The following is a 26,857-nucleotide window of genomic DNA, read 5'->3' as shown; positions in this document are numbered from 1 at the left end:
CTCATGAAATTATCCTGTAATACATATATTTAAATACAAAGAGATGAAACCACTTTATTATTCCTTTTGTTTCTTATAATGACCAATGATTGTATCAGCCTACAATTTTAAGTCAGTAACTAAAATTTAATGTTACCAGACTTACTTCATAAAATAGAAACCCTTCCCTCAGGGTGAAAATGGACATTTATTCTAAACCCAAGAGCAATCAATCATTTTTATTACCTGTCAAAAACAAACAAACAAAAACTAGTGGATTATACTACTGTTCCTCTTAACTGGGAAATTCCACAAGCAATACACTTTTTCTGTGTACATGATCTACTGACTGACACAAGAAATGATTATTAAAACTCCAAGAGCTGGAGAGATGCCTTAGCAGTTAAGGCATTTGTCTGCAAAGCCAAAAGGGCCTCAGTTTGATTCCCCAGGACCCATGTAAGCCAGATACACAAGGTGGCACATGCGTCTGGAGTTTTTTGCAATGGCTGGAGGCCATTCTTTCTCTTTCTCTCCTCAAATAAGTAAATAAAAATAAAAGTAAAATATTAAAAAAAAAAAAACCCAAACTCCAAAACTCACTGGGCATGGTGGCACTTGCCTTTAATCCCAGCACTTAAAAGGCAGGGGTAGGTGGAATGCTCTAAGTTTGAGGCCACCCTAAGACTACATAGTGAATTTTAGGTCAGCCTGGGCTAGAGTGAGACCCTACCTTGAAAATTCAAAAAATAAAATAAAAACACTCCAAAACTAATTATTTTCACACTGAAGTCTGGCTACTTCTGAGGGTTACCTGATAGGTGCTCCATCTTGCTACAAAGGAATGTTTATTTCAGGCTATATAATCATGTATGTATGTATGTACTTACTATTAAACATAAGCTTTTTTCCACACATGAAATAATACATAGAAAACAAGTTCTAGAAGACTGTGCTGGCAGTGGTGATGGCTGACATGTTGTCCCTCCACACAAGCACTGGGGATACATGGCCTCTTTGCTCCCTAGGGGTCCTAGGGAGATGCTTGGCACACAAACCTCATTGCCTTCTGTTCTCAACTCAGACTGGGCATCTTGCCAGGGACATAAGAAGGTCTGTAAGGGAGACTGGGGTCACCAAGGTGACTCAATCCTGCTTGCTCTCCCTCTTTTCATGTAAGTAAAAACTGGAGATAGTAGAGTTGGTATTTCATGTACTGACTTCTAGCTCTTTAAATGGAAACTTTCTGGATTTTCAGTAACAATATATCACAACCCGCTCTCAAATTTGGTGGCCCTCCACCTTTAGAATCCAGGAAACAGCAATGTGTCTTCCTAACGGTGAGAATGTCCTGGATGTCTGGAGGCAGTGTCCTGCCCCTAACCTGGTTTCCAAGTGCTCTGCTTCTTTTCCTTTTCCGTATAATCTTCTAGTCGAAGAAGCCACTTGGTCCAGTACTGGGAACAGAGCTCTGAATCCATGAAATGTGGGTGGGCAGGGGATCCGTCTTTGTAGGCCACCACAATTAAGCCACACTGAACCTAGAAAGAGACATAAGGCAATTCCAGTAGTTCTAAGCTAGGTCTAGAGTTCAAGGTTATTTATTACTTATTTTTCTTAAATTTTATTTATTTATTAGAGAGACAAAAAGAGAAAGGGGCAGATAGAGAGAAAATGGGGATGCCAAGGCTTCTAGCTATTGCAAATGAAATCCAGACACATGTGCCACCTTGTGCATCTGGCTAATGTGGGTACTAGAGAATCAGGTCTGGGTTCTTAGGCTTCACAGGAAAGCATACTAGACAACAAGCCATCTCTCCAGCCCCCTCCCCCCATAACTTTTTTTGAGGTAGGGTCTCCCTTTAGCTCACGTTGATCTGGAATTTGCTATGTAGTCTCAGGCTGGCCTCAAACTCAGTGATCCTCCTACCTCTGCCTCCCAAGTGCTGAGATTAAAGGTGTGCACCACCATGTCTTGCTTATTTTCTTCTTGCTCCAGGGTAAGCTCAAGCAGAATGCAGCATTCTACAGTAATATATCCTAACTCAATTTCTAAGGTTGGCTGTCGTGGCGGTTTGATTCAGGTGTCCCCCATAAACTTATGCTAGGTCCCCAGCTGATGGAGATTTGGGAATTAATGCCTCTTGGAGGGAGTGAATTGTTGGAGGCGGGTTTATGGGTGTTACAGCCAGTTTCCTTTTGCCAGTGTTTCACACACACTCCTGTTGCTATGGTCCACCCTCTGCTCATGTCATCGTCTTCCCTGACACCATGGAGCTTCCCCTTTGAGCCTGGAATAAACCTCTTTTTCGAGGCAAAATAAACTTTTTTCCCACAAGCTGCTCTTAGTTGGGTGATTTCTACTAGGAATGCAAACCTGACTGCAACAGTAAAGTGGTACTGAGGAGTGAGATTGCCCTAGACACTTGACTGTGTGGCTTTGGCTTTTTGGAGCTGATTTTCAAGAGAAATGTGGAAGGATTTGAAACCTTGGCCTAAGAGATGCCTTGCAGTGTTGTAAGTATAGCTTGAGGAACTATTCTGGTCAGAGTTGAAAGACCTGAATGCAGTACGAACTATGGACTGTGAGGTTTGGATTATGAGGGTGAGAAAGAGCTTTGCCTGGATTGGGCTAGCAGTTTGTGTGAAAACCTTGCTGTTATGCCTGTGTCCTGAGAAGTTGTGCAGAGTTGCTTTGCATAGAAATGAACTGGTGTGAGCAGAGGGATATGGCACAGAAAAAAAAAAAAATCTTTGGGTGGTGAATTGCTGCAACTGAGATTACCACCTTTTAGACTGGGCTAGCTGACCTGCACTGGGGCAACAGGAAGAATGTAGACTCTTGAAGGGGCTTGAGTGCTCAGAAAGTGTCCTGTTCTTCAAAGTCTGCTTTATTCCCCCCTGGATTAACAAATTGGCACCCTACTTGGTATTGTGGAGTATAAGAAATGAAGAAAAGAGAGGGTCATTGAGTTTGCAACATGGTCTTATGTCTTGGAAATGGCTATGGGCAGTGTAAAGCAGGTTTTCTGGTTGCCTGCATGGATACCCCATGGGGCCATAAGGATGAACCATGGGTTGCAGTGGAGACTCAGTGGAGATGCCAGGACCATGAGATGGCTATTAAGGAAAGCTGCCAGCCCCGATGAAGTTTTCCAGGACTGTGAACAGCCTAGCTGGAGGGGTGGAATTGGAATTCCAGAGACTTGTTGCAGGTTAGAATTATCAGACTTGGAGATATGTCACTGGCTAGAGTTGTTGGACTTGGAGTTAAGAGTTTGATGTTTGCCCTGTTTAAATCTTATATTGGTTGAATGTTTCTTTGCTATGCCCAATACCATCTTTTCAGTGTGAATGTTTATTCTGTACCATTATGGAATTTTGGGGGAGTTTTTGGTATTATGGCCCAGTTAGAAGATCTTGGACTATGGGGATGTATGAACATCAATGAAATTGATAAAAAAAAAACTAGGGGGACTTTTAAAGTTGGATGAATGCATTGCATTTTACATCATGTATATTTATCAGTTTATGGGGGCCAGGGGCAGAATGTGGTGGTTTGATTCAGGTGTCCCCCATAAACTTAGGTGTTCTGAATGGTAGGTTCCCAGCTGATGGAGATTTAGGAGGTAATGCCTCCTGGAAGGAGTGTATTATTGAGGGCGGGCTTATGGGTGTTATAGCCAGTGTCCCCTTGCCAGTGTTTGGTATACACTTCTGTTACTATGGTCCACTTTATGTAGGCCAGGAGGTGATGTCCACCCTCTGCTCATGTCATCATTTTCCCTGCCATCATGGAGCTTCCCCCTTAGGCCTGTAAGCCAAAATACCCCCCCCCCCCCGCTTTTTTTCCCATAAGCTGCTCTTGGTTGGGTGATTTCTACCAGCAATGCAAAGCTGACTGCAACAGTTGGTTAAACATTGCACAAGGACATAAAGGTGACAGATAAAATATCGAAGAATGGACTGTGCTCACTAGATGAGAAAATGATGAAGAATAGTCCACAGTAGATAAAAATGTTAAATTAAAAACCATGGAGAGGGAGCCAGGCATGGTGGTGCACACCTTTGATTCCAGCACTCAGCACTCGGTAAGCAGAGGTAGGAGGATCACCATGAGTTCCAGGCCACCATGAGACTAACTACATAGTGAGTTTCGAGTCAGACTGAGCTAGACTAAGACCCTACCTTGGAAAACCAAAAAACAAACAAACAAACAAAAAAAAAAAAAAAACACCATGGAGAGGCTAGAGAGATGGCTTAGAAGTTCAGGCATTTGCCTGCAAAATCAAAGGACCTTGGTTCAATTCCCCAGGATCCATGTAAGCCTGATGCACAAGGTGGCACATGCGTCTGCAGTTCACTTTTGCTTGCAGTGGCTAGAGGCCCTGGAGTGCCCATTTTCTCACTCTCTCTCTCTCACTCTCTCAAATAACTAAATAAACCATGGAGAGGGGAGCCAGGTGTGGTGGTGCATGCCTTTAATCCCAGCACTTGGGAGGCAGAGGTAGGCAGAGGATTGCCATGAGTTTGAGGCTCTCCTGAGATTACACAGTGAATTCCAGGTCAGTCTGGACTACAGCGAGACCCTACTTCAAAAAACCAAAACAACAACAACAAAAAACATAGAGAGAGCTAGAGAGATGCCTTAGTGGTGAAGGTGCTTGCTTGTGAAGCCTAAGGATCCAGGTTTGATTCCCCAGTACACACATAAAGTCAGATGTACAAGGTGGCACATGCATCTGTAGTTTGTTTGTAGGGGCTAGAGATCTTGGTGTGCTCATTCTCTCTCTCTCCCTGCCCCTTTCTCTCAAATAAATAAAACATTTAAAAAAACACATGGAGAGTTGAGCAGCTGTAAATAAGCATTAAACACAGCTCAGTGTCCTAACCTGAAAACTGTAGTTGGCATCGTGGTTTATGGCACCCATGTATGCTACAACTTGTAGTGGGTTGTCATACGTATTCCAGATGAAAGGTTTTGGCTTCTCTGATGTCTTCCAATCAATCACACACAGTTGGCCCCTACAGGGAAACCAAAGGTAGTCTTAGCAGGTAATAGTTCAAACTGAAAAACTGCATTAGTTATGTTCTCATGTAGTTTATTACTGGTCACATAATGGCTGCTGCTCCTATTCTCCACCTTCTATAATAAGCTTTACTTCTTAGGGTTAGAAAAGTTTGACAGGGCTAGAGAGAGGGGTCAGCCGTTAAGGTGCTTGCTTGCAAAGCACAGTGGCCCGGGTTTAATTCCCCAGTACCCATGTAAAGCTAGATACACAGTTGCACATGCACCTGTAGTTGTCTGCAGTGGCTAGAGGTCCTGGTGCACCCATGCTCTCTCTCCTTGAAATAAATAAGTAAATAAATGTATTTTTAAATAGTTATTTTAAAAAATAAATAAATAGTTTTTTTTTTTTTAATTTATTTGGGAGATGGAGAGAGAGAGGGAGAGAGAGCATGGGTGCGCCAGGGCCTCTGGGCAGTACAAACTAACTCCAGATGCAAGTGCCACCTTGTGCATCTGGCTTACATAGGTCCTGGGGAATTGAACCAAAGTCCTTTTGCTTTGCAGACAAATGCCTTAACTGCTAAACTATCTTTCCAGTCCTAAAAACATTTCTTTTAAAGACATCTGACATAGATTGTTACTAGAAAATTTTCAGTGCCAGGGATGGGAGACCTTCCAGTGAGTTGTTGGCCAGGGAGGTCCCTGATGCCCCCAAAACATTACAGGACATTGCCAAGGCCCTTGGTTTTCCACCAGGAATAGGCGGTAAGACCCTATGGCTGAAGACTCCACATAATTGGGCTACAAGGTCACTGAGAAACCCTGCTGGAGATGAACTGAAAACCTCCTCCATGTAGACCAGATGAAATAAAGCTGGAAAAAGCTATGCTGCATGCAGTTCAATGGGAGAGACAGAGAAATCACCAGTGAAGATACTCAACAGTGGACAATGCAAGCTTTATATTTGGCCAGCCAGGCCAAATGAGCCAATGGGTGCAAGAGTGGCATGTCTGTCATGGGGGAACCAACTGCCCTCTAATTTGACTGGAGGCCTGCTCCATGGCAGGGAATATATCACTGATACTGAAAAGCTAAAACAGGGTCATCATGAGCCCTAGGGGTGTAACGTCTGCTGCTGTCTGGCTAACTGTATATACTATGCTCACTACACTGCCCAGTAAGCACTTAACTTAATGTTCATACCCATATATTAATGCTACTCTCACTTCTGGTTACAGAAGCTTCTCTTTCAGATGGCAGTGACCTTGAGATGACTCAGAAGGCACCATGGTGCTGAGAAGAAGTGACAGAGTAGTGCTCAGCACTGAAATATCTCAAATATACCTTCCATGACTCAGGGTCCATTGCAGAAGAGGTGGTGAAAGAATGTAAGAGCCAAAGGAAGGGTAGGACTCCTTATAACATGCTTCTCCAGACACAAAATGGCCTAGATATCCATGACCTCACAGTGCTTGACACTACCTACACAAGACCATCATAATAGGAAGAACAGATCATGACATCAAAATAGAGACTGATTGAGAGGGGATGGGGGTATGATGGAGAGTAGAGTTTCAAAGGGGAAAGTGGGGGAGGGAAGGAATTACCATGGGATATTGTTTACAATTATGGAAGTTATAAATAAAAAAAAAATAAATAAAAGAAGTCTGACAGCATGGTTGTTCACACCTGTAATCCCTACACATCTGAGAGGCTGAGAAGGAGATCCATGACAGTATAATTTTTTGAGTTAGAGACAGAGAGAGAGAGAATGGGTACACCAAGGCCTTTCAGCCACTGTGAACAAACTTGACATGTACACCCCTTGTGGTGCATGTGTGACACTGCGTGTTTCTATCACTGCATCTGGCTACATGGGACCTGGAGATTTCAATGTGCATTCTTATGCTTTGCAGGCAAGCGCCTTAACTGCCAAGCCATCTCTGCAGCCCTAAATAAGTTGTTTTTTGTTTTTTTTTTTTAAATAAAGAACATGTGGAACTTGTGGTGGTGGCACATGTATTTCATCCCAGCACTCAGGAGGCATGAGTTTGAGGCCTCCCTGAGACTACAAAGTGAATTACAGGTCAGCCTGGCTAGAGTGAGACCCTACTTCAAAAAACAAAAATGCAACAGGCCTGGAGTGTACTTCAGGTTATGGAGCATTTTCCTAGCATGCAGGAGGAAGAACTTGGTATGTGGGCTACTCAGGAGATCAGAAGCTAGGAACCAACTTTTCTGTAGTTATGTGTCACCAGTTTCTCATAGTATCTTGGGACCTCCTTGGACTCTTTCCCTTTAAGAGCTTACAGGAATGGGAATTACCCCATCATTGTTGATTGTGCTTCAAGTGTTCATCAGAATGAAGCACAGCATAGCAGTAGCAAAAATATTATCATGAAGGAGTACACAGCATGGCTGAGGTTTAATCTGTCCATAACCAGTCATCACATACAAACAAGGAACTCTGTTCCCTCCTCTGAGCCTTTATTTGCAGGGTGGAGTGTCTTGCTTTTCCCCACTCCTCGCACCTCACTGTCATTTCATACTTGACAATTGTAGGTATCTGATGGAGTGAGCAGAGTGACGACTGGTGACTCTCAAAAGCTTCTACCTAGCCGGGCGCGGTGGCACACGCCTTTAATCCCAGCACTTGGGAGGCAGAGGTAGGAGGATCGCCATGAGTTCGAGGCCACCCTGAGACTACAGAGTTAATTCCAGGTCAGCCTGGACCAGAGTGAGACCCTACCTCAAAAAACCAAAAAAAAAAAAAAAAAAAAAAAAAAAAGCTTCTACCTGTTCACTTTGTCTTCATGACTTCAATTATAAATCAGAAATATGCAGGGTAGTTTTTTTTTTTAAATATTGTTTGTTTTTATTTATTTATTTGAGAGTGACAGACAGATATAGAAAGAAGCAGAGAAAGAGAGTGAATGCGCATGTCAGAGCCTCCAGCCATTGCAAATGAACTCCAGATGCATGCACCACCTGGTGCATCTGGTTTATGTGGGACCTGGGGAATAGAGCCTCGAACCAGGGTCCTTAGGCTTCACAGGCAAGCGCTTAACTGCTAAGCCATCTCTCCAGCCCTTGTTTTGTTTTTTATTTTTATTTTTTGGTTTTTTGAGGTAGGGTCTCACTCTAGCCCAGGCTGACCTGGAATTCACTATGGAGTCTCAGGGTGGCCTCGAACTCACAGTGATCCTCCTACCTCTGCCTCCCGTTGTTTTGTTTTTTGATGTAGGGTCTCACACTAGTCCAGGCTGACCTCAAACTTGTGTCGATCCTCCTACTTCTGCCTCCCAAATGCTGGGATTAAAGGCATTTGCCACCACACCTGGCCTTTTCCTATTTAGATGTGGGTACTGAGAAACTTAAAATAACATGTAACTTTGAACTATATTTTAATTAGACAGCATCTCTAGATTTGTGGGTACTTATATAAGTCATATATCTTCCTTGAGCTATATTGACCTGTAAGTAACATACATCTTTGTATAAAACTGCCCTGTAAGCTGGGAATGGTGGTGCACGCCTTTAATCCCGTCACTCAGGAGGCAGAGGTAGGAGGATTGCTATGAGTTCGAGGACACCCTGAAATTCCACAGTGAATTTTAGGTCAGGCTAGGCTAGAGTGAGACACTATCTCATAAAAGAAAAAAAAAAAAAAACTAAATAGAAAAAGTACTCCCATCCAGCTCCCCACAGGGCAGGAGCTCTTTGAACTTTTTTTTCTCTTTCTCTTGTCATGGTTTTCCCAGGCCCTCCATGTGAGAACTCTAGTCATGTGAGCCTTTTCCTTGGCTGTGTATTTCCCTCAAAAAATGTAATAATTTAGTAACAATAAAAAAGTACTTTGGAATAAACCTAACCAAGGAGTGGAGGAGCTCTACAATGAGAAATGTAAAGCACTTGTGAGAAGTTGCAGAAGACACTAGGAAATGGAAAGACATTCCATGTTCATGGATTGGAAGAATCGATATTGTAAAAATGTCTACCTTACTAAAAGCAATCTACACATTTAACACAATCCCTATCAAAATTTCAATAGCTTTCTTTATGGAAATAAAAAAAAAAACTTAAAATTCATTTGGAAGCACAAAAAACTTCAAAGAGCCACAGCAATTCTGAGCAACAAAAATAAGGCTGGTTTGTATCATGGTGATACCTGATTTTAAGATATTTTATAGAGCCACAGTAACAAACAAACACACAGGATCAATGGAACAGAATAGAGGACCCAATAAATGCTACTGAGGGTGTGGGTAAAGAGAAACGTTTCTCTATTGTTAGAGGGAATGTAAACTCATACAGCCATTGTGGAAATCAGTGTGGTGGTTCCTAAGACAGCTAAAAATAGATTTACCATATGACCCTTGTGGCAGTCAGCCTCAGATCTCTGGGATGAATCTCCAACTGAGGCATAGTTTATGGGAGCAATGAAATTTATTTGAGTCTTAGAGACTTAAGGAAGTTCTATAATGGCAGAAGAAGCTGGCCCACTTTTACAGGTTCATGCTGAGAGAAAAGCAACCACCAAAAGCAAGCAAACACACTTCAGGAACCCAGGCAGAACTCGGGCATTTTGTATATCTCAGGCTTCCCCCAGTAACACTTCCTCCAGCCAAGTTACAAGCTTGAATAAAACTTTGAACATATTAGGGGACATCCATTTAAACTATCATAACCCTGTAAGTAGCTATACCACTCCCTAGCATGCCCTTAGGCTGCTACTCAGTACTACAGAGACACTAGTTCATCAGTATTTGTTGCTGCTCTGCTCACAATTGCTAGGAGCCAGCCAGCCTAGATGCTCTCTATCCGGTGAATGGATAATGAAGATGTGGTACATTTCCACATTGGAGTTTTTTTTTCTTTTTCACAATGGAGTTTTAAAAAACATTATTTATTTGAAATTCTATCAGAAGCATAGACAAAGAGGCAGAGAGAGAAAGTGAGAGAGAGAGGAAGAGAGAGTATGGGCACACTAGAGCTTCCTACCACTACAAACAAACTCCAGATGCATGTGCCATTTTGTGCATCTGGCTTTATGTGGAAACTAGGGAATTGAACCTGTGATGTTAGGTCTTGCAAATAAGCACTTTTAAGTGCTGAGCCTCTCCAGCCCCCATAATGGAGTTTTATTCAATAGTAAATAAAAATGAAATGAGGGGCTGCAGAGAGGGTTCAGTGGTTAAAAGACACTTGTTTGCAGAGCCTGATGGCTCAGGTTCGATTCCTCAGTACCCACATAAAGCCAGATGCAAAAAGAGGTCCATGCATCTAGAGTTTCTTTGCACTGGCAAGAGGCCCTGTCATGCTAATTTTTTCTCTGCTAGCAAATAACCACTGAGCTTCTCTCCAGCGCTTTTTTTTTTTTTCGAGATAGGGTCTACCACTAGTCCAGGCTGACCTGGAACTCACTATATAGTCTCAGGGTGGTCTCAAAGTCTCAGCGATCCTCCTACCTCTGCCTCCTGAGTGCTGGGATTAAAAGCGTGCACCACCACACCCAGTCCTCTTTTTTTTTTTTTTAATGAAAACTACATGTATTCATTATATATGTATTAGTATATATTATTATATTATATATATTTATTATTATGTATTAGATAATTTATTATATATATTATTATAAATTATATATTATATATATGTAATTTATTATTATAAATTATTTATTTGCAAAGAGAGAGAAAGATAATGAGAATAAGAGGGAATGGGCATACCAGAGCCTCTTGCCACTACAAATAAACTCTAGATACATGTGCCACTTTGTGCATTTGGCTTTATGTAGGTACTGGGGTACTGAACCCAGGCCATCAGGCTTTGCAAGCAATTGCCTTTAACCACTATCTCTCATTTATTTTAACTTAAACTTTAACTAGAGCTCCAAAGGTTACAGTTTTTTAAAATATATTTTTATTTATTTATTTGAAAGAGAGAGAGAGAGAATGGGCTGCCAGGGCCTTTAGCCACTGCAAACAAACTCCAGATGCATGGCTTATGTGGGTACTGGGGAACTGAACCTGGGTCCTTAGGCCTCACAGCCAAACGTCTTAACTGCTAAGCCATCTCTTCAGCCTCAGTTACAGTTTTTACTTCCCCTCCTGTTGTTACTGCTCACTTGGTTTATCTGGAATCGAGGTATGTGCAGTATAGTTACCCTTGGAGTCTGGAGTAACTGGGAAAAACAGTAACAGCAGCAATTTTAAAACTGAAGGAAGTTTTTTTTACGTTTAGAGTTCTTTTATCAACCACTGCCTGGAAGCCAGGAAGTTAGCTGATTTTGGGGGCCAACAGGTCACCTACAATCCTTTGGAAAACAGGAAAAAGGAAAAAAAGGGGGGGGCCTGGGAAATGGAGAGGGAGAAAAAGAAAAAAATCTAAAAGAAAACACAGGAATCAGATTCCTTCTTAAGGCTGCTACTTTACTTGGGAAGGAGAGGTTGGAAGACAAATCCTCACAGGGTTTTTTTTTTTTTTTTTTAAGAACATAAAAATATGGAACGCTTCACGAATTTGCGTATCATCCTTGCGCAGGGGCCATGCTAATCTTCTCTGTATCGTTCCAATTTTTTAGTATATGTGCTGTCGAAGCGAGCACCTCACAGGGGTTTTTATACCAGATTTTTTTTGGAGAAAGGACTTCATGTAACCCAAGGTGGTTCAATATGTGGCCATAGCTGGCTCTGAACTCCTAGTCTTCCTGCCTTGGCTTGGCCTCCTAAGCGCTAATATTACAGACAAACTATCATATCCAGTTTCTCTGTCAGTTTCATTCTGAAATATTGACACGGAGTAATGTGATTTTCCCTGCTGTTTGTCTGTACCTCCTGCCTAACTCCTAAGTCTCTTACTTATAACAGGTTTGACTTTCAAGAGGCAGAGGCCACTATACCTACTGGAACACAATGAAGCTGGGGTTAAGAGGAAAGAGGGCTAGAGAGATGGTTTAGCAGTTAAGCTGCTTACCTGCAAAGCCAAAGGATCCAGGCTCAATTTCCCATGAACAATGTAAGCCAGATGCAACAAGGTGGCACATGCATCTGGAGTTCAACTGCAGCAGCCAGAGGTCCTTGTGTGCTAATTCTCTCTCTCTCTATATTTTTCCTCTGTCTCTCTCAAATAAATAAACAGAATAAAAATTTATACAAAAAAGGTGGGGCTGGAGAGATGGCTTAGCAGTTAAGGTGCTTGCCTGCAAAGCCTAAGTACCCAGGCTCTATTCTCCAGGTCCCACATAACCCAGATACATATGGTAGCACATGTGTCTGGAGTTCGTTTGCAGTGGCTAGAGGCCCTGGTGTGCCCATTCTCTCTCATATACTCTCATTCTGTCTCTAATAAATAAAATAAAATTTAAAAAAAAAAAAGAGGAAAGAGGTATCTGTTGCCAGTCGTCACCTGTCCCACTTGAAATTAATTCACTGCCTGTGATAGAAACAGTCTTGTACTTACTGATACTTGGCCACACAGTCCAGCAGCCCTGCATACTTCAAGCTCTCGTGCTGAACAGCACTTTCAAGAGCGCGCACACCACTGATGTCTTTCAAAATATGCTGGACACTTTCCATGTAGCCACATTCAAGATGTTCATTCTTCTCTTTTAAGTTCCCTTGGGGTGAAAGTAAGTGTTCCAAGTGTTCATGAAACCGTTTCCCTTGTAAAAAGATATCTAAAAAGAAAGTTCAAAGAAAACACAAAAAAAGAAAATTTAAATCACTCAAGTTTCTCTTAAGTGGCAATATCTTAGACACCAACTTTTGTCCTTGCTGACCTTGAACGTGGGATCCTCCTACCTGAATTCCTGTGCTAAGATTGTGGTAGCACAACCATACCCAACAAAGTTCAGCTGCTCATGAAACTGAAGAACGTAACCAAATGGGATAACTGTTTACAAATGACAGAAATTTCTTTATTTTCTTTTTTTATTTTTTCAAGGTAGGAATCAAACCTGGGTCATTAGGCTTTGCAGGCAAGTCCTTTAACTGCTGAGCCATCTCTCCAGCCCTAAATGTAATAATAATAATAATCATTATTATTATTTTTTCAAAGAAGGGTCTTGCTCTAGCCCAGGCGACCTCTAAATCACTATGTAGTCTCAGGATGGCCTTGAACTCACAACGACCCTCCTACCTCAGCCTCCCAAGTGCTAGGATTAAAGGGATGTACTACCATGCCTGGCTCTTAAATAGATAATTTCAATTGGGGCAACCTAAATCTGTGTTTTCAGGTTATGGCATATGTGGCTTGAGAATAAAATATCTCTTTTCCTCTTTTTGGGAACATGGATTTGGGATAATCTAAATCTGTGCTCCCAGGTCATGGTATATTTGGCTCCAGATAATTGAATAGGTTAAGTGGCTTAATAAAAATTATTTAAAAGCCAAACATTTAATCTTAGCACTGGGGAGGCTGAGGTCAGAGGACTGCCACAAGTTCAAGACATGCCTGTGATTACAGAGTAAGTTCCAGGTCAGCCTGTGCTAGAGTGAGACCTCGACGTAGGGTGGAAAAAAATTAAATATGGGCTGGGTGTGGTGGCACATGCCTTTAATCCCAGCACTTGGGAGGTAGAGGTAGGACTGCCATGGGTTCGAGGCCACTCTGAGACTACATAGTAAATTCCAGGTCAGCCTGGGCTAGAGTGAGAGCCTAGCTCGAAAAACCAAAAATAAAAAAATAATATAAATAAAAATTAGAGAACTGTGCTTATGTTTAAGTTTCTTTCTAGAGAGAGAGAGAGGCAGATATACACATACATACATAGAGAGAAAGGGTGCACCAGGGCTTTTAGCCACTGCAAACGAACTCCAGATGCATGTGCCACCTCATGCATTTGGCTTTATGTGGGTACTGGGGAAATGAACCTGAGTCCTTTGGTTTTGCTGGCAAGCACCTTAACTGCTAAGCCATCTCTCCAGCCCATCTAGCCCTTATTTTTAAATTTTATTTTATTTTTATTTTCTGGTGTTTCAAAGTTAAGGTCTTACTTTAGCCCAGGCTGGCCTGGAACTCACTATGTAGTCTCAGGGTGGCCTTGAACTCATGGCATCCTCCTACCTCTGCTTCCCACGTGCTGGGATTAAAGGCGTGCACTACCACGCCTGGCTTCCAGCCTTTTAAAAATGTTTATTTGTAAGCAGAGGGAGACAGAAGAGACAGAAGAGAATGGGTGAGTCAGGGCAGGGCCTCTGCCACTGCAAAGGAATTTCAGATGCATACGTCATTTTGTGCATCTAGCTTTAAGTGAGTACTGGGGAATCAGACCTGGGCTGCACAGGTTGTTAGCTTTGCAGGCAAGTGCCTTAACAGTTAAGTTATCTCTCCAGTCCAAGAGGTGGGGGGTGGTTTTTAAAGATGGTGTGGCTTAGCGGTTAAGCACTTGCCTGTGAAGCCTAAGGACCCCGGTTCGAGGCTCGGTTCCCCAGGTCCCACGTTAGCCAGATGCACAAGGGGGTGCATGCGTCTGGAGTTCGTTCGCAGAGGCTGGAAGCCCTGGCGCGCCCATTCTCTCTCTCTCCCTCTATCTGTCTTTCTCTCTGTGTCTGTCACTCTCAAATAAATAAATTAATTAATTAAAAAAAATTTTTTTAAAGATGGTGTGGCTATGTACCATGGCTGACCTTGAATTTATACTCCTGTGAGCCTCTGGGGTGCTAGGATTGTAGATATATATCACCAAGCCTTGCCTTTTCTCTTTGTTCAACCAAAACTTAATCATGAACATAATTAAGGTGAGGGAACCCTTTGATTAACAGGATTGGTGACTGGTCAGGAATGAAAATCAAGGGATCCACAAATTAAAATAATTGTATGCTGTGGGACTGCACTTAGTTTTTATTGACAGTTGCTATGTCCACAACATTTTTTTCCCTTATACTCTTTTATGTTAGCTAAGGGAATGAAGATTTACTATGTATAAGAAATACTACATATTCATTTGATTGATGGTAAGAAGAAAAGAGAAAGATGCAGTACTATTAGGTTAAGCAGTGGCCTTGGCACTTTCAAAACATTATTTAATTTTCAAACTCAGCAAGATAATGATCACAACTCCCATGTAAATGAACAAGGCCCTGATGGCCTAGGTTATGCTGCTAATTTGCACAAAGTGAGAAGCTGGACCAGCTTTTTGTCTTCTTCCAGTCCACCATCTACCAGAGCAAGGCAGTTAAACTCATGGAGCACAACTTAGATACATACAGAAACACAGTAGGTAATACACATGCTTGCAGAAAGAACCACAGAATAGGAAGAAAACATTCTCATCCAGATGAGGTGATATTAAACCATATTATGTTTATCAAGATTTTCTATAAAGATTTTGAAAGGTCAGTTCTACCATTAGCAAAAATGGAATTGCTTCTAGGAAATTACTTGGAAACTTAAATGAAATTCAATCTAGGAGGTAAATTATTCTATTCCACATATTTTCAACATGTGACGTAAGTGAAATTATTTGCATATAAGAGACCTACAAGAAATTTAAGACTGATGGGAATAAAACTTAAAGAAAAGAGATGCAGCACTCAGTCTATAGACTACTTAATGAGTCAGAAGACAAACTTGTCAAAAACAGGAAGAGAGCTGAGGAAGGGTACCTCTGTGATAAAGCATTTGTCTAGTATGCACAAGGCTATAGGTTTAATCCCCAGCAATGACAAAAATCAATAAATAAAACTAGCCAGGCGTGGCATCTTTAATCCTGGCACTCCAGGAGGCAGAAGTAGGAGGATTGCCTTGAGTTTAAGGCTGCCCTGAGACTACCTAGTGAATTCCAGGTCAGCCTGGGCTAGAGTGAAACCCTACCGCAAAAAAACCCAATAAATAAATAAATAAATAAATAAAACTAAAATAAATGTTTTATTCCCAGGTAAATAGACAACTTGTTTCCTGCACAGACCAAACTCCTAGCTAGAGTCCTCAAATATTCATGACCACAAACACAAAAATCTAGATTTCAGAGTCCTTTAACTTAAGGTGCACAAAACATTAACTATGAATCAACTTGTAAAACGAAATTTTAAAACATTCAAGAATGGATTAAGTGGGTATGGTGTGTGCCTGTGATGCCTGACTTGGGAGGCAAAGGCAGGACGCTTCTAAGATCTGTGCCTTCCTTCTTTTTTTTTTTCTTTTACCTCCATACTAATCTATACTTGACTATCCCCCTTATTTAAGAGAGAGAAATCTAAGCTGAGTGTGGTGGCACACACGTTTAATCCCAGCATTTAGGAGGCAGAGGTAGGATGCTATGAGTTCAAGGCCACCCTGAGACTACATAGTGAATTTCAGGTCAGCCTGGGCTACAGTGAGACCCTACCTCAAAAAACAAACAAACAAAAAAAAGTGAAAATCTACCCATTTCTTTTTTTCTTCATGTGCACGTGTGTTGTGTGTGTAGAAAACAATTTGGGTATTGTGCATCAGGTATATGGTCCACCTCTTTTTGAGACAGGGCCTCTCATTGGCCTGGAGCTTACTGATTAGGCTAAACTGGCTGGCCAGCAATCCCCATGGTTCCTATCTCTGGCTCCCCAGTACTGATTACAGGTGCTCACCACTAAGCTTGGCATTTTTATGGGGGTTCTGGGGCTTGAACTCAGGTCATGCTGGAAAGGCAAGCACTTTGCATATGAAGTATTTCACCAGCCTTCTAGCTATTTCTTAAGGTTGATACTGAGTTAACCAAGAGAAAACACAGCAGAGGACTATGCTAGCATGAAGATGACTGAATTGTCTGCCTGGGCAGAAGGGCTCACTCAATTCCAAACAAATTCCTCTATCAAGCAGGCCAAATGTTGTACTTCCTTACTTTATGCCCAGGGCTATAAACCTTATCTTGGCCCTCAAGGACACAACTGCTTTCTAGAAGCCTTTACATTTCTTATCAATAATTTTGAGATGCCTGAAAACTGAGACATTCCTGGTTCAAGGAAAATCAAAACAATTCCTTATAAGGAAATTCCAAATTCTAGTGGCATAAAAAATACCAATTAGAATGTCATATAAAGATTTTTTTTGTATATTTTTATTTATTTATTTGAGAGTGACAGACAGAGAGCGAAAGAGGCAGAGAAGGAGAGAATGGGCACACCAGGGCCTCTAGCTACTGCAAACAAACTCCAGACACATGCGTCCCCTTGTGCATCTGGCTTACATAAGCCCTGAGGAATCGAGCCTCGAACTGGGGTCCTTAGGCTTCACAGGCAAGCGCTTAACCACTAAGCCATCTCTTCAGACCCCCATATAAAGATATTTTTAAAAAATATTTATTTGTTTATTTGAGAGTGACAGACAAAAAGAGGGGGAGGGAGAGAGAGAAATTGAGAGAGAGAGAGAGAGAGAGAGAGAGAGAGAGAGAATGGGCACACCAGGGCCTCCAGCCACTGCAAACAAACTCCAGACGCGTGAGCCCCCTTGTGCATCTGGCTAACGTGGGTCCTGGGAAATTGAGCCTTGAACTGGGGTCCTTGGGCTTCACAGGCAAGTGCTTAACTGCTAAGCCATTTCTCCAGCCCTTGTTTTGTTTTTGAGGTAGGGTCTCACTGTAGCCCAGGCTGACTTGGAATTTATTACGTAGTCTCAGGCTGGCCTCAAACTGACAGCAGTCTTATCTCTGCCCTTTTTTTAATGTATATATTTATGTTGCAGGTTTAGAAGTCATCACTAGTCATCCCAAAAGTGCCCATGGTATAGAGGCCTGGCCCCACACCTGAAGAATGTCACAAGGGAAAGCCGTGGCCATTTTTGCCATTTCCGGGTGCCATCTACCTACTAGTTTTTATTTTTTTTAAATAATTTTTTTGGTTTATTTTATTTTTTTTTATTTATTTATTTGAGAGCGACAGACACAGAGAGAAAGACAGATAGAGGGAGAGAGAGAGAATGGTGCGCCAGGGCTTCCAGCCTCTGCAAACGAACTCCAGACGCGTGCGCCCCCTTGTGCATCTGGCTAACGTGGGACCTGGGGAACCGAGCCTCGAACCGGGGTCCTTGGGCTTCACAGGCAAGCGCTTAACCGCTAAGCCATCTCTCCAGCCCTTTTTGGTTTATTTTTATTTACTTATTTGAGAGCGACAGACAGAGATAGAGGCAGAGAGAGAGAAAGAGAGAGAGAGAGAGAATGGGCGCACCAGGGCTTCCAGCCACTGCGAACGAATTCCAGACGCGTGCACTCCCTTGTGCATCTGGCTAACGTGAGTCCTGGGGAACCAAGCCTCAAACCGGGATCCTTAGGCTTCACAGGCAAGCGCTTAACCGCTAAGCCATCTCTCCAGCCCTCACTTGTTGTTTTTTAAAAACTAGTATGTTGGGCCTAAGGACCCCAGTTCAAGGCTGCATTCCCCAGAACCCACGTTAGCCAGATGCACAAGGGGGCGCACGCGTCTGGAGTTCGTTTGTAGTGGCTGGAGGCCCTGGCACTTCCTTCTCTCTCTCTCCCCCCCTTTCTCTCTCTGTGTCACTCTCAAATAAATAAATAAAAATGAACAAAAAGTATAAAAAAACCCCACAAGTGACTATATAGTTACATGCTTACACTGTTTTTTTTTTCTAAATCGATTAAAAATAAGCATACTCTTCTTAAAAAATAAAAATGCTCATGTATCACTGGGGTATACACACTGCTCTCGATAAGATTTGGCTAAAGAAAACCTAGCTTAGCAGTTAAGGCATTTGCCTGCAAAGCCAAAGGACTCAGGTCCGATTTCCCAAGACTCATATAAACCAGATACACAAGGTAACACATGCATCTGGAGTTCATTTGCAGTGGCTGAAGGCCCTGTCACATCCATTCTCTCTCTCTCAAATAAAGTAAATTAAAAAACTAAAAAGAATATGCAAACCCTAGCTTTTACCAGACACTTACATAATCTATATGGCACCAATTCATTCCATCTATGTGTTCCTCACTCCCCACCACATCTGTCAACAGTCTTTTTTTGCTTTTTTTTTTTGAGATAGAGTCTCACTCTAGCCCAGGCTGACCTGGAATTCACTATGTAGCCTCAGGGTAGCCTTGAACTCATGGTGATCCTACTTTAGCCTCCCGAGTACTGGGATTAAAGGCATGAACCACCATGCCAGGATCTCCACCATTTTTTTTTTTTTTTGGTTTTTCGAGGTAGGGTCTCACTCTAGTCCAGGTGACCTGGAATTCACTATGTAGTCTCAGGGTGGCCTCAAACTCATAGCGATCCTCCTACCTCTGCCTCCCAAGTGCTGGGATTAAAGGTGTGTGACACCATGCCCAGCTTCAACCATCGATTTTTGAACAGAAGCTGCTTTATATTCTCATTACTTGTCTAATAATTCAGGGGTTGAAGAGCAACATTTATTTACTCTCAGTTCCTAATCTACAGCATTTATTATGTTCAATTTGCCAAAATGTAAATAGTGAGCATTTGTTCTGGCTTGTTGCCAGGATCTTTTTAAAAAATATATTTGATTTTTATTTATTTATTTGACAGAGGGAAAGAGGGAGGGAGAGAGGAAGAGGAGAGGGAGGGAGAGAGGGAGAGAGAGAATGAGAATGAGAATAGGTACGCCAGGGCTTCTAGCTACTGCAAAGGAAGTCTAGATGCATGCGCCCTCTTGTGCATCTGGCTTACATGGGTGCTGGAGAATCGAACCAGAATCCTCTGGCTTTGAAGGCAAGTGCCTCAACTGCTAAGCCATCTCTCCAGCCCTGCTGCCAGGATTTTTAAATTTATTAGTCAGTTTAAAGCCAAATGTGGTGGTGCACACCTTTGATCTCAGCACCTGGGAGGCTGAAGCAGGAGACTGCTGTGAGTTCGAGACCAGCCTGAAACTAATTCCAGGTCAGCCTGAGCTAGAGCAAGAACCTACCTTGAAAAACCAAAAACAACAACAACAACAAAAAAACCCAAAACAACAACAACAAAAGTCAGTTTAAACTGATTAAGTAGAGCAATGGGTATAATATATATGTATATAATACGCATGCATGAAATTACTTGATCTCTGTATTCCATTTCACCTGTAAATTGAGGTCAACAGTATCAAAGTTTCATGACATTGTCATGAGAATTGTGTTAATAGATATGAAATACTGTTTAATACTATTCGAAGGTAGTAGAAATAAAGCCCCATACTTTGACACTATTGTTCTATATTTTAGAAGACATAGTTACTATACATAATTAGAATTTAGAGAATTACTTGAAGTATATTCTGCAAATCCATCTTCTCCCAGCTCCTGAATCATCCTTTGTCTCCACCTCTCCAAAAAGAAAATTTGTTCTGATGTCATGGTCTGCTGAAGGATCCTGGTCACACTTGGTATCACATGCCTTTGGAAAGGGATTTTCAAAGGACTGGATGTATTACTTGCATCTGACTCCACACTTCTCTCTGGATTGAAGAGAGGAAACCAGTTCTGTGGAGCTCTTGCCTCTGCATCCTGCTTTGCAGGCTGATGTTTACTGACAGGTCCATAGAGTAACTCATCTTCCTCAAGCAACGATTCTGGGGTCTGAGCTGTGCTTCTGAATGACAACACAGACCTTACTAAATGAGAGTACTTTGCCTGATCTACTTCTTCATAAGGATTCTTTTTCTTCTGGCCACACGAGTAAGAGGAAGTACAGAAACCTGCAAAGGGGCTTGGTTTTACAGAAACTACCTTGAAACTTCTGAGCAGCCTGCCACTGGTTTGAAGTGTCTGCATCTTTTGATTTTTCACTTCTCTTTTTATTCAGTTTGCAATGTTGTAGGATGTTGAGGCCTTTTTTATGTACTCCTATTGAAAATAAAAGTGGTGTTAGATTTAAAAAAAATTTTTTTTTTGAGGTAAGGTTTCACTCTAGTCCAGGCTGACCTGGAATTCATTATGTAGTCTCAGGGTGGCCTCAAACCTATAGTGATCCTACCTCTGCCTCCTGAGTGCTGGAATTAAAGGCATGCAACGCCATGCCTGGATGATAAAACACTTTTAAAAAATTATTTATTTAATTGAGAGAAAGAGGTAGATAAAGAGAAAGAATGGGCACACCAAGGCCTCCAGCTACTGCAAACAAACTCCAGACACAGATGACCCCTTGTGCTTACATGGATCCTGGGGAAATGAATGGTGACCTTAGGCTTTGCAGGCAAATGTCTTAACTGCTAAGCCATTTCCCCAGCCCAAAAGATGTTTTTATAAACTTGAACCACCAAAGTGGGAGCTGCATGAGAGTACTGTTCATCAAAATTGTATTCAAGGATGGGAGGATGACTCAGATGCTTTCTTGCAAAGCCTGCTAGCCAGGTTTGGACTCCCCAGTACCCACATAATACCAAAACAAAGTGGCACACGGGCCTAGGCCCAGTCATACACATGCACACACTGTCAAAAATTGTATTTAGCTGAAGAGATGGCTTAGTGGCTAAGGGCACTTTCTTTTTAATGGCCTACGTTCGATTCCCCAGTACTCACATAAAGCCATCTGCGCAAAGTGGCACACTTGTCTAGAGTTACTTTGCAGTGGCAGGACGCCTATACTCTCAAATTAAGTTTTATTTATTTATTTATTTATTTATTTATTTATTTATTTATTTATTTTTTGAGGTAGGGTTTTGCTCTAGCCCAGGCAGACCTGGAACTCACTATGTAGTCTCAGGCTGGACTCAAACCCACAATGACCCTCCTACCTCTGCCTCTCCAGTGCTAGGATAAAAGGCGTGCGCCACCACGTCAGGTACCTTGTTTGGAGAAAACCAGTCCCTAAGAAAAACGCATCAATACCAAGAAGGGTCATAATTCATTGACAATTTTTGGGGTGACGCCAACCTTCTTTTTTTCAATTTTTATTTATATGAGAGCAACAGAGACAGAAAGAGGCAGAGAGAGAGGGAGGGAGGGACAGCGCATGTGCACACCAGGGCCTCCAGGCACTGCAAATGAACTCTAGATACCACCTTGTGCATCTGGCTTATGTGGGACCTGGAGGATTGAGCCTCGAACCGGGGTCCTCAGGCTTCACAGGCAAGCGCTTAACCACTAAGCCATCTCTCCAGCCCTGACGCCAACCTTTTATCTGAAGAATTGAGACCAGGCCTGGTGGCGCACTTCAGCAATGACAGCACTCGGAAGGCTGAGGCAGGAGGATGGCTAGTTTGAGGGAAGCCTGGATTAGAAAGACGTCCCACCAAACAAACCAATGGGTCGCAGTTCAACACCGACATATATATGTATATACATTCTACGTAGGCATGTCTTACTTAACCCTCACATCCTTTCAGGTGGGTGTGGCATGGATGAGCCCCTAGGTCAAGTCAGTCAGTTCAGCTGGCAAAAGGAAACCGGATAGCGCCGGTCTGCAGGGCCCGCCAACGTTATCCGAGGGGCGCTGGTCACTCCTCCAGAGATGTGGAACCACGACTGCGTCTGGACAGCAGTGGCCCCTCGTAAGGGATGTCTAGACAACGGAAAAGACGACTTAAATAGACGCCCAGCCTGCAAGCAGAATCCGTACCAAAACCGGAACAACCTCTCGCGACCCGTACTTTCATCCGTCCCGCGCTTTAGCGTGGTCAGGCTCCGCCCTATGCGAAGAGGCTCCAGCATGCACTGCGGCGCCCTCGCTCCACCTCACAGTAGTTCACCTCTCCGGATTGGAGATGTGTGAGGAGCTCCTCCCCTCATGCAGGAGCGCGGGAGCCTCCACCTCGCGCTGTGTTTGATCTCGCGGGATCTTGTCTACGTCACCACCGCCGCCATCTTGGATTTAGGCTGAGCAATAAATTCCCTGAGCGCGGATGCGCGCTCTTTTTCGAGACGCACCTTTCTGCAAGGGATTCTTCGTTGGCACCGCGTCTCGGTCGCGGCCCTGCGGTGATCTTCCGCGTGGCACGGAGCGAGGGTAGGCTCCACGTTGCTTTTTTGTCCCGCTCCAAGATGGAGGCAGCAGGGACGGGGGAGGTCGCAGTAGGGGAGCACGTGGCGCTCCGCTTGCCCGCGCCCGGGGCTGCTGGGATGGTGGCGGAGTCCTGGGGCCTCCGTGGGGCCAGGAGGCCAGCGGAGGCGGGGCCGTAGCCGCCCCTGAAAAGGCGCCTTGGCGGCGGCGGCTGCCCAGGCCCAGCCTCTTCTTTCCTCGCACAGCCAGGCGGCCCCTGCTCGAGTCCCGCGTCGCCATGGCGGCGGTTCCCGAGTTGCTGCAGCAGCAGGAGGAGGACCGCAGCAAGGTGAGGTCCTCCCTGCCTCACCGCTTAGGATGGGAGGCCCCGCGACCTCCCGGAGCTGGGGGTCCCTTCTCCAGGGGGCCGGAGCTGCCCCACGCTCCCTTGCTGGAAGCTCTCGGGCTGGGAGGGTCTACCCAGACGCTCGGTCTCCCTCTCCGTGGAGAATCAGGCACGCGGGACCTTAACTGGCCAGTCCCTGAAGACCCCGCGGTATTTGTTTAAAAATGGGCTTAAAGCTCCTTGGTGACTGGATGGCGAACGTGGAAATCGGGCAAATCCCACCTTGATTTTCAGAAAAGGGGCTTTTTTTTTTTTCATTTAGAAACCTGAGAAGATGAACCCAAGACTCTAACACATTTCTTGTAAGTTCATAAACGCTAACTGCATCTTTGTGGAAGTTGTGTACTTTATTGTAGTAAGCTTTACCCCCCCCCCCACACACATCCTGTGTGTTTATGGAAGTCCCAGGCCGCAGATATCTTGAGGTTTAAAATGCAATACTAATATTACAATAAACCGTGGCTACTATAACCAATGAAAGAGTGCAAACCTTCATTGTTTTGTAGTCTTTTAAATTTAGGTCTTCGAGTTTCTTTGGGTCAGTCTTATGTAGAATTTAGTTTTCCTAATTGATGTGTTTAAAAGAAAACTTCCAGGCACTATGAAATTTAGCAAACTTAAAGTTGCGTTAAATTACAGCTCTTTAGAAGAAACATAGAATGCTTTTTAGGCTTTTAATACCGATTTGGTGTACTAAGTTCCAAAAATGTATTTCATTGAACTAGAACTTACTACTTGGGTGGTGATTGTGTTTTACCTTTTTTTGTTTTATTGGAGGTAGGGTCTCACTCTGGTCCAGGGTGACCTGGAATTAACTCTGTCATCTCAGGGTGGCCTTGAACTCATCCTCCTACCTCTGCCTCCCGAGTGCTGGGATTAAAGGCGTGCGCCACCACGCCCCGCTGTGTCTTCTTTTGAAAGGTTAGAGATTTCTTTGTAAGCCATTCCAGTGTTTCCTGTCCCCTGAAATGTAGGTACTAGGTAGGAATTTTGATAGCCATTTTTTGTTTTTTGATACTCTAGCTTTGAGATAGACGCAGCTATGTGAAAGAACTTGGTCGCCTCTACTGACCTCTTTATTAATTGCAACTACCTTTAAAGGGATTTCACTACCCCAGGCCAGCAACTTTGGAGGCGCCTTATGAGAGGTTTTAGTGGATATAGTCATCTTACATCAAAATTGCTCAGCATTATTTCCCTCGTAAAACTAAAGAGCTGTGGAGATGGGGATCATTTTGCGTATGTGCTATGCTGATAATCTAGGATGGCAGATAATTCTGGAAAGGAATTTGTGGCAAGTGAGCGATGGTTACACAAGTCTAAGTCTTGGGTCAGTCGTGTCAGCTGAACTGGGTTACAACTTTAGTGTTTCAGTGCTCTGATTACTAAAACGTTTCGCGTTTCCATGAAGGTGAGGTTCTTGGAGTTGCCCAGAACACTTCCAGCCACAATCCTCATAGCAGTAAAACTGATAGTATTTTTGGTAGGAAGTGCTGGGGATGGAATACTCACTGAGCCACAGTTCAGAATTTCTGAGTGCTGGATTACTTTTATTAGGATTTAAGAGGGCCTGGAAAGTATAGTGTCTGGTAGCTGCACATTTTAGCTATTGTAAGAAAGTAATGGTCTACTCCAGGCATAGACCAGGCTGGTCTTGAAGTGATCCTGACATTTCTTGAGAGGCAGTTAGCTTAATGGGGGGAGGGGTCATGGGTTCACCTTTATGGTAACCAAGAAAATGGTATTATTGTCCCCTCTTGCACACTCATAGTTTAGATTTTTCTGCTTTTTGATGGTAGGTATACTGAAATAAGTGTCATATGGCTCATGAGTGCAAAGACAGCATAAGACATACTAATACATGTCTTCCAAGAAAATCTCAAGGTTGAAACCTGTGCTTCCCCCCCCTTTGGCACTTGCAAGTGCTAGATGATGATCTTTCCAGCCTAGTGCATTTTTAACGCGGGGTTCTCCTTGTTTATTTGGGGTTAGAGATGTAGCCCTGTCTTAGGATGCTTGCCTCACCTGCACGAGGCCCTGGCACCAATCCCCAGCACCAATAGTAATAATTTGACACTGATTTTTCTCTAATTGGCTGCATGGAGTTTAGTGGATATCAGTTCTTAGATCCCTGTAATGAATGTTAATAGGCAATGCTGCTGCTGCAGTGCACAAATAAAAACTGTTCTAAGCTAGTAAAGAAGCTGCCACTAACTAGAAGCAGCACTTGAACAACCGCTGTTTTAGGGCACAGTCCTGAACTTTGGCCAGTATTGTAGCAAGTCAACATTAACCAATTTTTTTTGTGTACTGTAGTTTTGCACTAGTCATAAGACTTTTCTTAACTCAGGAAGTATAGTTTATCAAAGCTGCCCACGCCTTAGTTCTGGGTCAGTAACTTGCACACAGTGTCTTAAACTGTCCCTTTTGTGAGTGCTAGCAAGTCTTGATAACGTTGGACATTTTTTGACTACAGGAAGTGGTCATCTGACAGGATATTCTAGATTTTCTAGATTTGCTTTACTGTGCTCTACATAAGTGCTTATATGGTGAGAATAAGTGGCCTTAATTTAAGCAAGACTTTTCCACCTTTGGACAAGCACTGATGACACTTTGTTTAGGGGAGATACACACACACACACACACACACACACACACACACACACGTAGTAGATAGGTAGATATACATAGTAGGCTGATAGCAATTTCACACACCCTGGGTTACAGTAGCCTCCTACTCCCTTCTGTCCTGACCAAAATATCTGTGGCCTTTGGTGCTGAGTATATTCATCCCTGGTTGAGAATCATGAATTTAAACTGGTTTTCTAGTTGGGTGTAGTGGCTTATGCCTTTAATCCTAGAGGAGGATTGCTGAGTTCCAGGCCAGCCTGGAGCTAGAGTGAGACCCTGGCTCAAAAAAAGAGACTGGCTTTCTAAAGTAGTTGTAGTCTGAGTGGAGTGAAGGTGTGTTGCAGGGGCTACATAAAAAATTTGAATGTGTTTGGAAAAACTTCCCTTCATAGTGAGGAAACATTAAGTGTCAAGATGGGTTTTTTTCTTTTTTTTTGGTTACAAAAGTACAAAAGTATAGTGTTTACTTCATTTGTGAGTGGTGTGTCAGTTTTGGACATTAGAAAGCTGAGGTTCTTTGCCCTTAGAAAGCACTGAGTTAAAATTGAATAGGTTTAGTATTGTGGGGGGAGAGTGAGCTTTAGTTAAAATAATTGCTGTTGCTAGGTGTGGTGGCCTAGACCTGAGAGCCTAGCACAGAACTTGGGAAGGAGGTTCCAGATTTCCAAGCCACTTTGACTGCAAAGTGAAACTCTCACAAAAAAAAGGAAGAAAATATGTTTCGTTATTTTGTTTGCTGTGTTACTATCAGGGCTTGTTGCTTGGACATTTTAAGTTGGAAACCTGAATGTCCCAGGAATGGTCAATGTACCCATTGACGTTAGTAATTAGGGAGATAAGTCTAAACTTGTAATGATCCCAGTATGAGAAAAGATTACTTTAGAACTTTGTAAATTCTGCCTTTATGCTGCTGGAAAGAAAGCTGTAGACTTTTGTGAACAGTAAACTTGCTTAAGTGCTGTGTGAATAGGTGCTTCAGAACCTGTT

The 26,857-nt window shown here is 43.0% G+C and overlaps 2 protein-coding genes and 1 non-coding gene across 8 annotated transcripts in view; 1 reads left to right on the top strand and 2 right to left on the bottom strand.

Annotated features, from left to right (window-relative positions):
* Positions 1-628: 628 nt before the first annotated feature.
* On the bottom strand, positions 629-22,942 carry Mgme1 (mitochondrial genome maintenance exonuclease 1). 5 transcript variants are annotated; one of them, XM_045156277.1, is made up of 6 exons: positions 22,474-22,941; positions 20,643-20,759; positions 20,180-20,371; positions 12,452-12,668; positions 4,872-5,004; positions 629-1,520 (listed from the first exon to the last, which is right to left on the bottom strand). In XM_045156277.1, exons 1-6 carry the CDS (start codon positions 22,508-22,510, stop codon positions 1,359-1,361), a joined length of 858 nt encoding a protein of 285 aa, XP_045012212.1. In that variant the 5' UTR covers positions 22,511-22,941; the 3' UTR covers positions 629-1,358. The 5 variants fall into 5 exon arrangements, with proteins under 5 accessions (XP_045012212.1, XP_045012211.1, XP_045012213.1 ...); XM_045156276.1 differs by adding an exon at positions 22,231-22,416 and having other exon boundaries at positions 20,180-20,759; positions 22,505-22,941; XM_045156278.1 differs by lacking the exon at positions 20,180-20,371 and having other exon boundaries at positions 22,474-22,942.
* LOC123463062 lies at positions 11,489-11,597 on the bottom strand. Its single transcript, XR_006638674.1, has one exon. It is a non-coding gene; the product is annotated as a U6 spliceosomal RNA (small nuclear RNA).
* Snx5 (sorting nexin 5) overlaps positions 22,633-26,857 on the top strand; it is a 32,655-nt gene continuing 28,430 nt past the window's right edge. Inside the window, exons 1-2 of one of the 2 annotated variants that reach the window (XM_045156273.1) lie at positions 22,633-22,860; positions 23,100-23,182. In XM_045156273.1, the coding sequence (XP_045012208.1) occupies positions 23,132-23,182 (51 nt within the window). In that variant the 5' untranslated portion in view covers positions 22,633-22,860; positions 23,100-23,131. The remainder of the gene's footprint in view (positions 22,861-23,099; positions 23,183-26,857) is intronic. The other variant, XM_045156274.1, reaches the window with a different exon arrangement.

This window comes from Jaculus jaculus, chromosome 8 (assembly GCF_020740685.1).
Source record: "Jaculus jaculus isolate mJacJac1 chromosome 8, mJacJac1.mat.Y.cur, whole genome shotgun sequence".
Lineage (NCBI taxonomy): Eukaryota > Metazoa > Chordata > Mammalia > Rodentia > Dipodidae > Jaculus > Jaculus jaculus.
The sequence above is the reverse complement of the archived record's forward strand: the minus strand, read 5'-3'. Positions and strand labels throughout refer to the sequence as shown.

Coding starts and splice junctions, on each gene's coding strand:
- Mgme1 (XM_045156276.1), bottom strand. CDS start 20,687: ATGCAGACACTTCAAACCAGTGGCAGGCTGCTCAGAAGTTTCAAGGTA. Junction 5,005..12,451: donor GACTGTGTGGCCAAGTATCA/GTAAGTACAAGA, acceptor GTTTCCCTGTAG/GGGCCAACTGTGTGTGATTG. Junction 1,521..4,871: donor ATGCCAACTACAGTTTTCAG/GTTAGGACACTG, acceptor GTCTCTTTCTAG/GTTCAGTGTGGCTTAATTGT.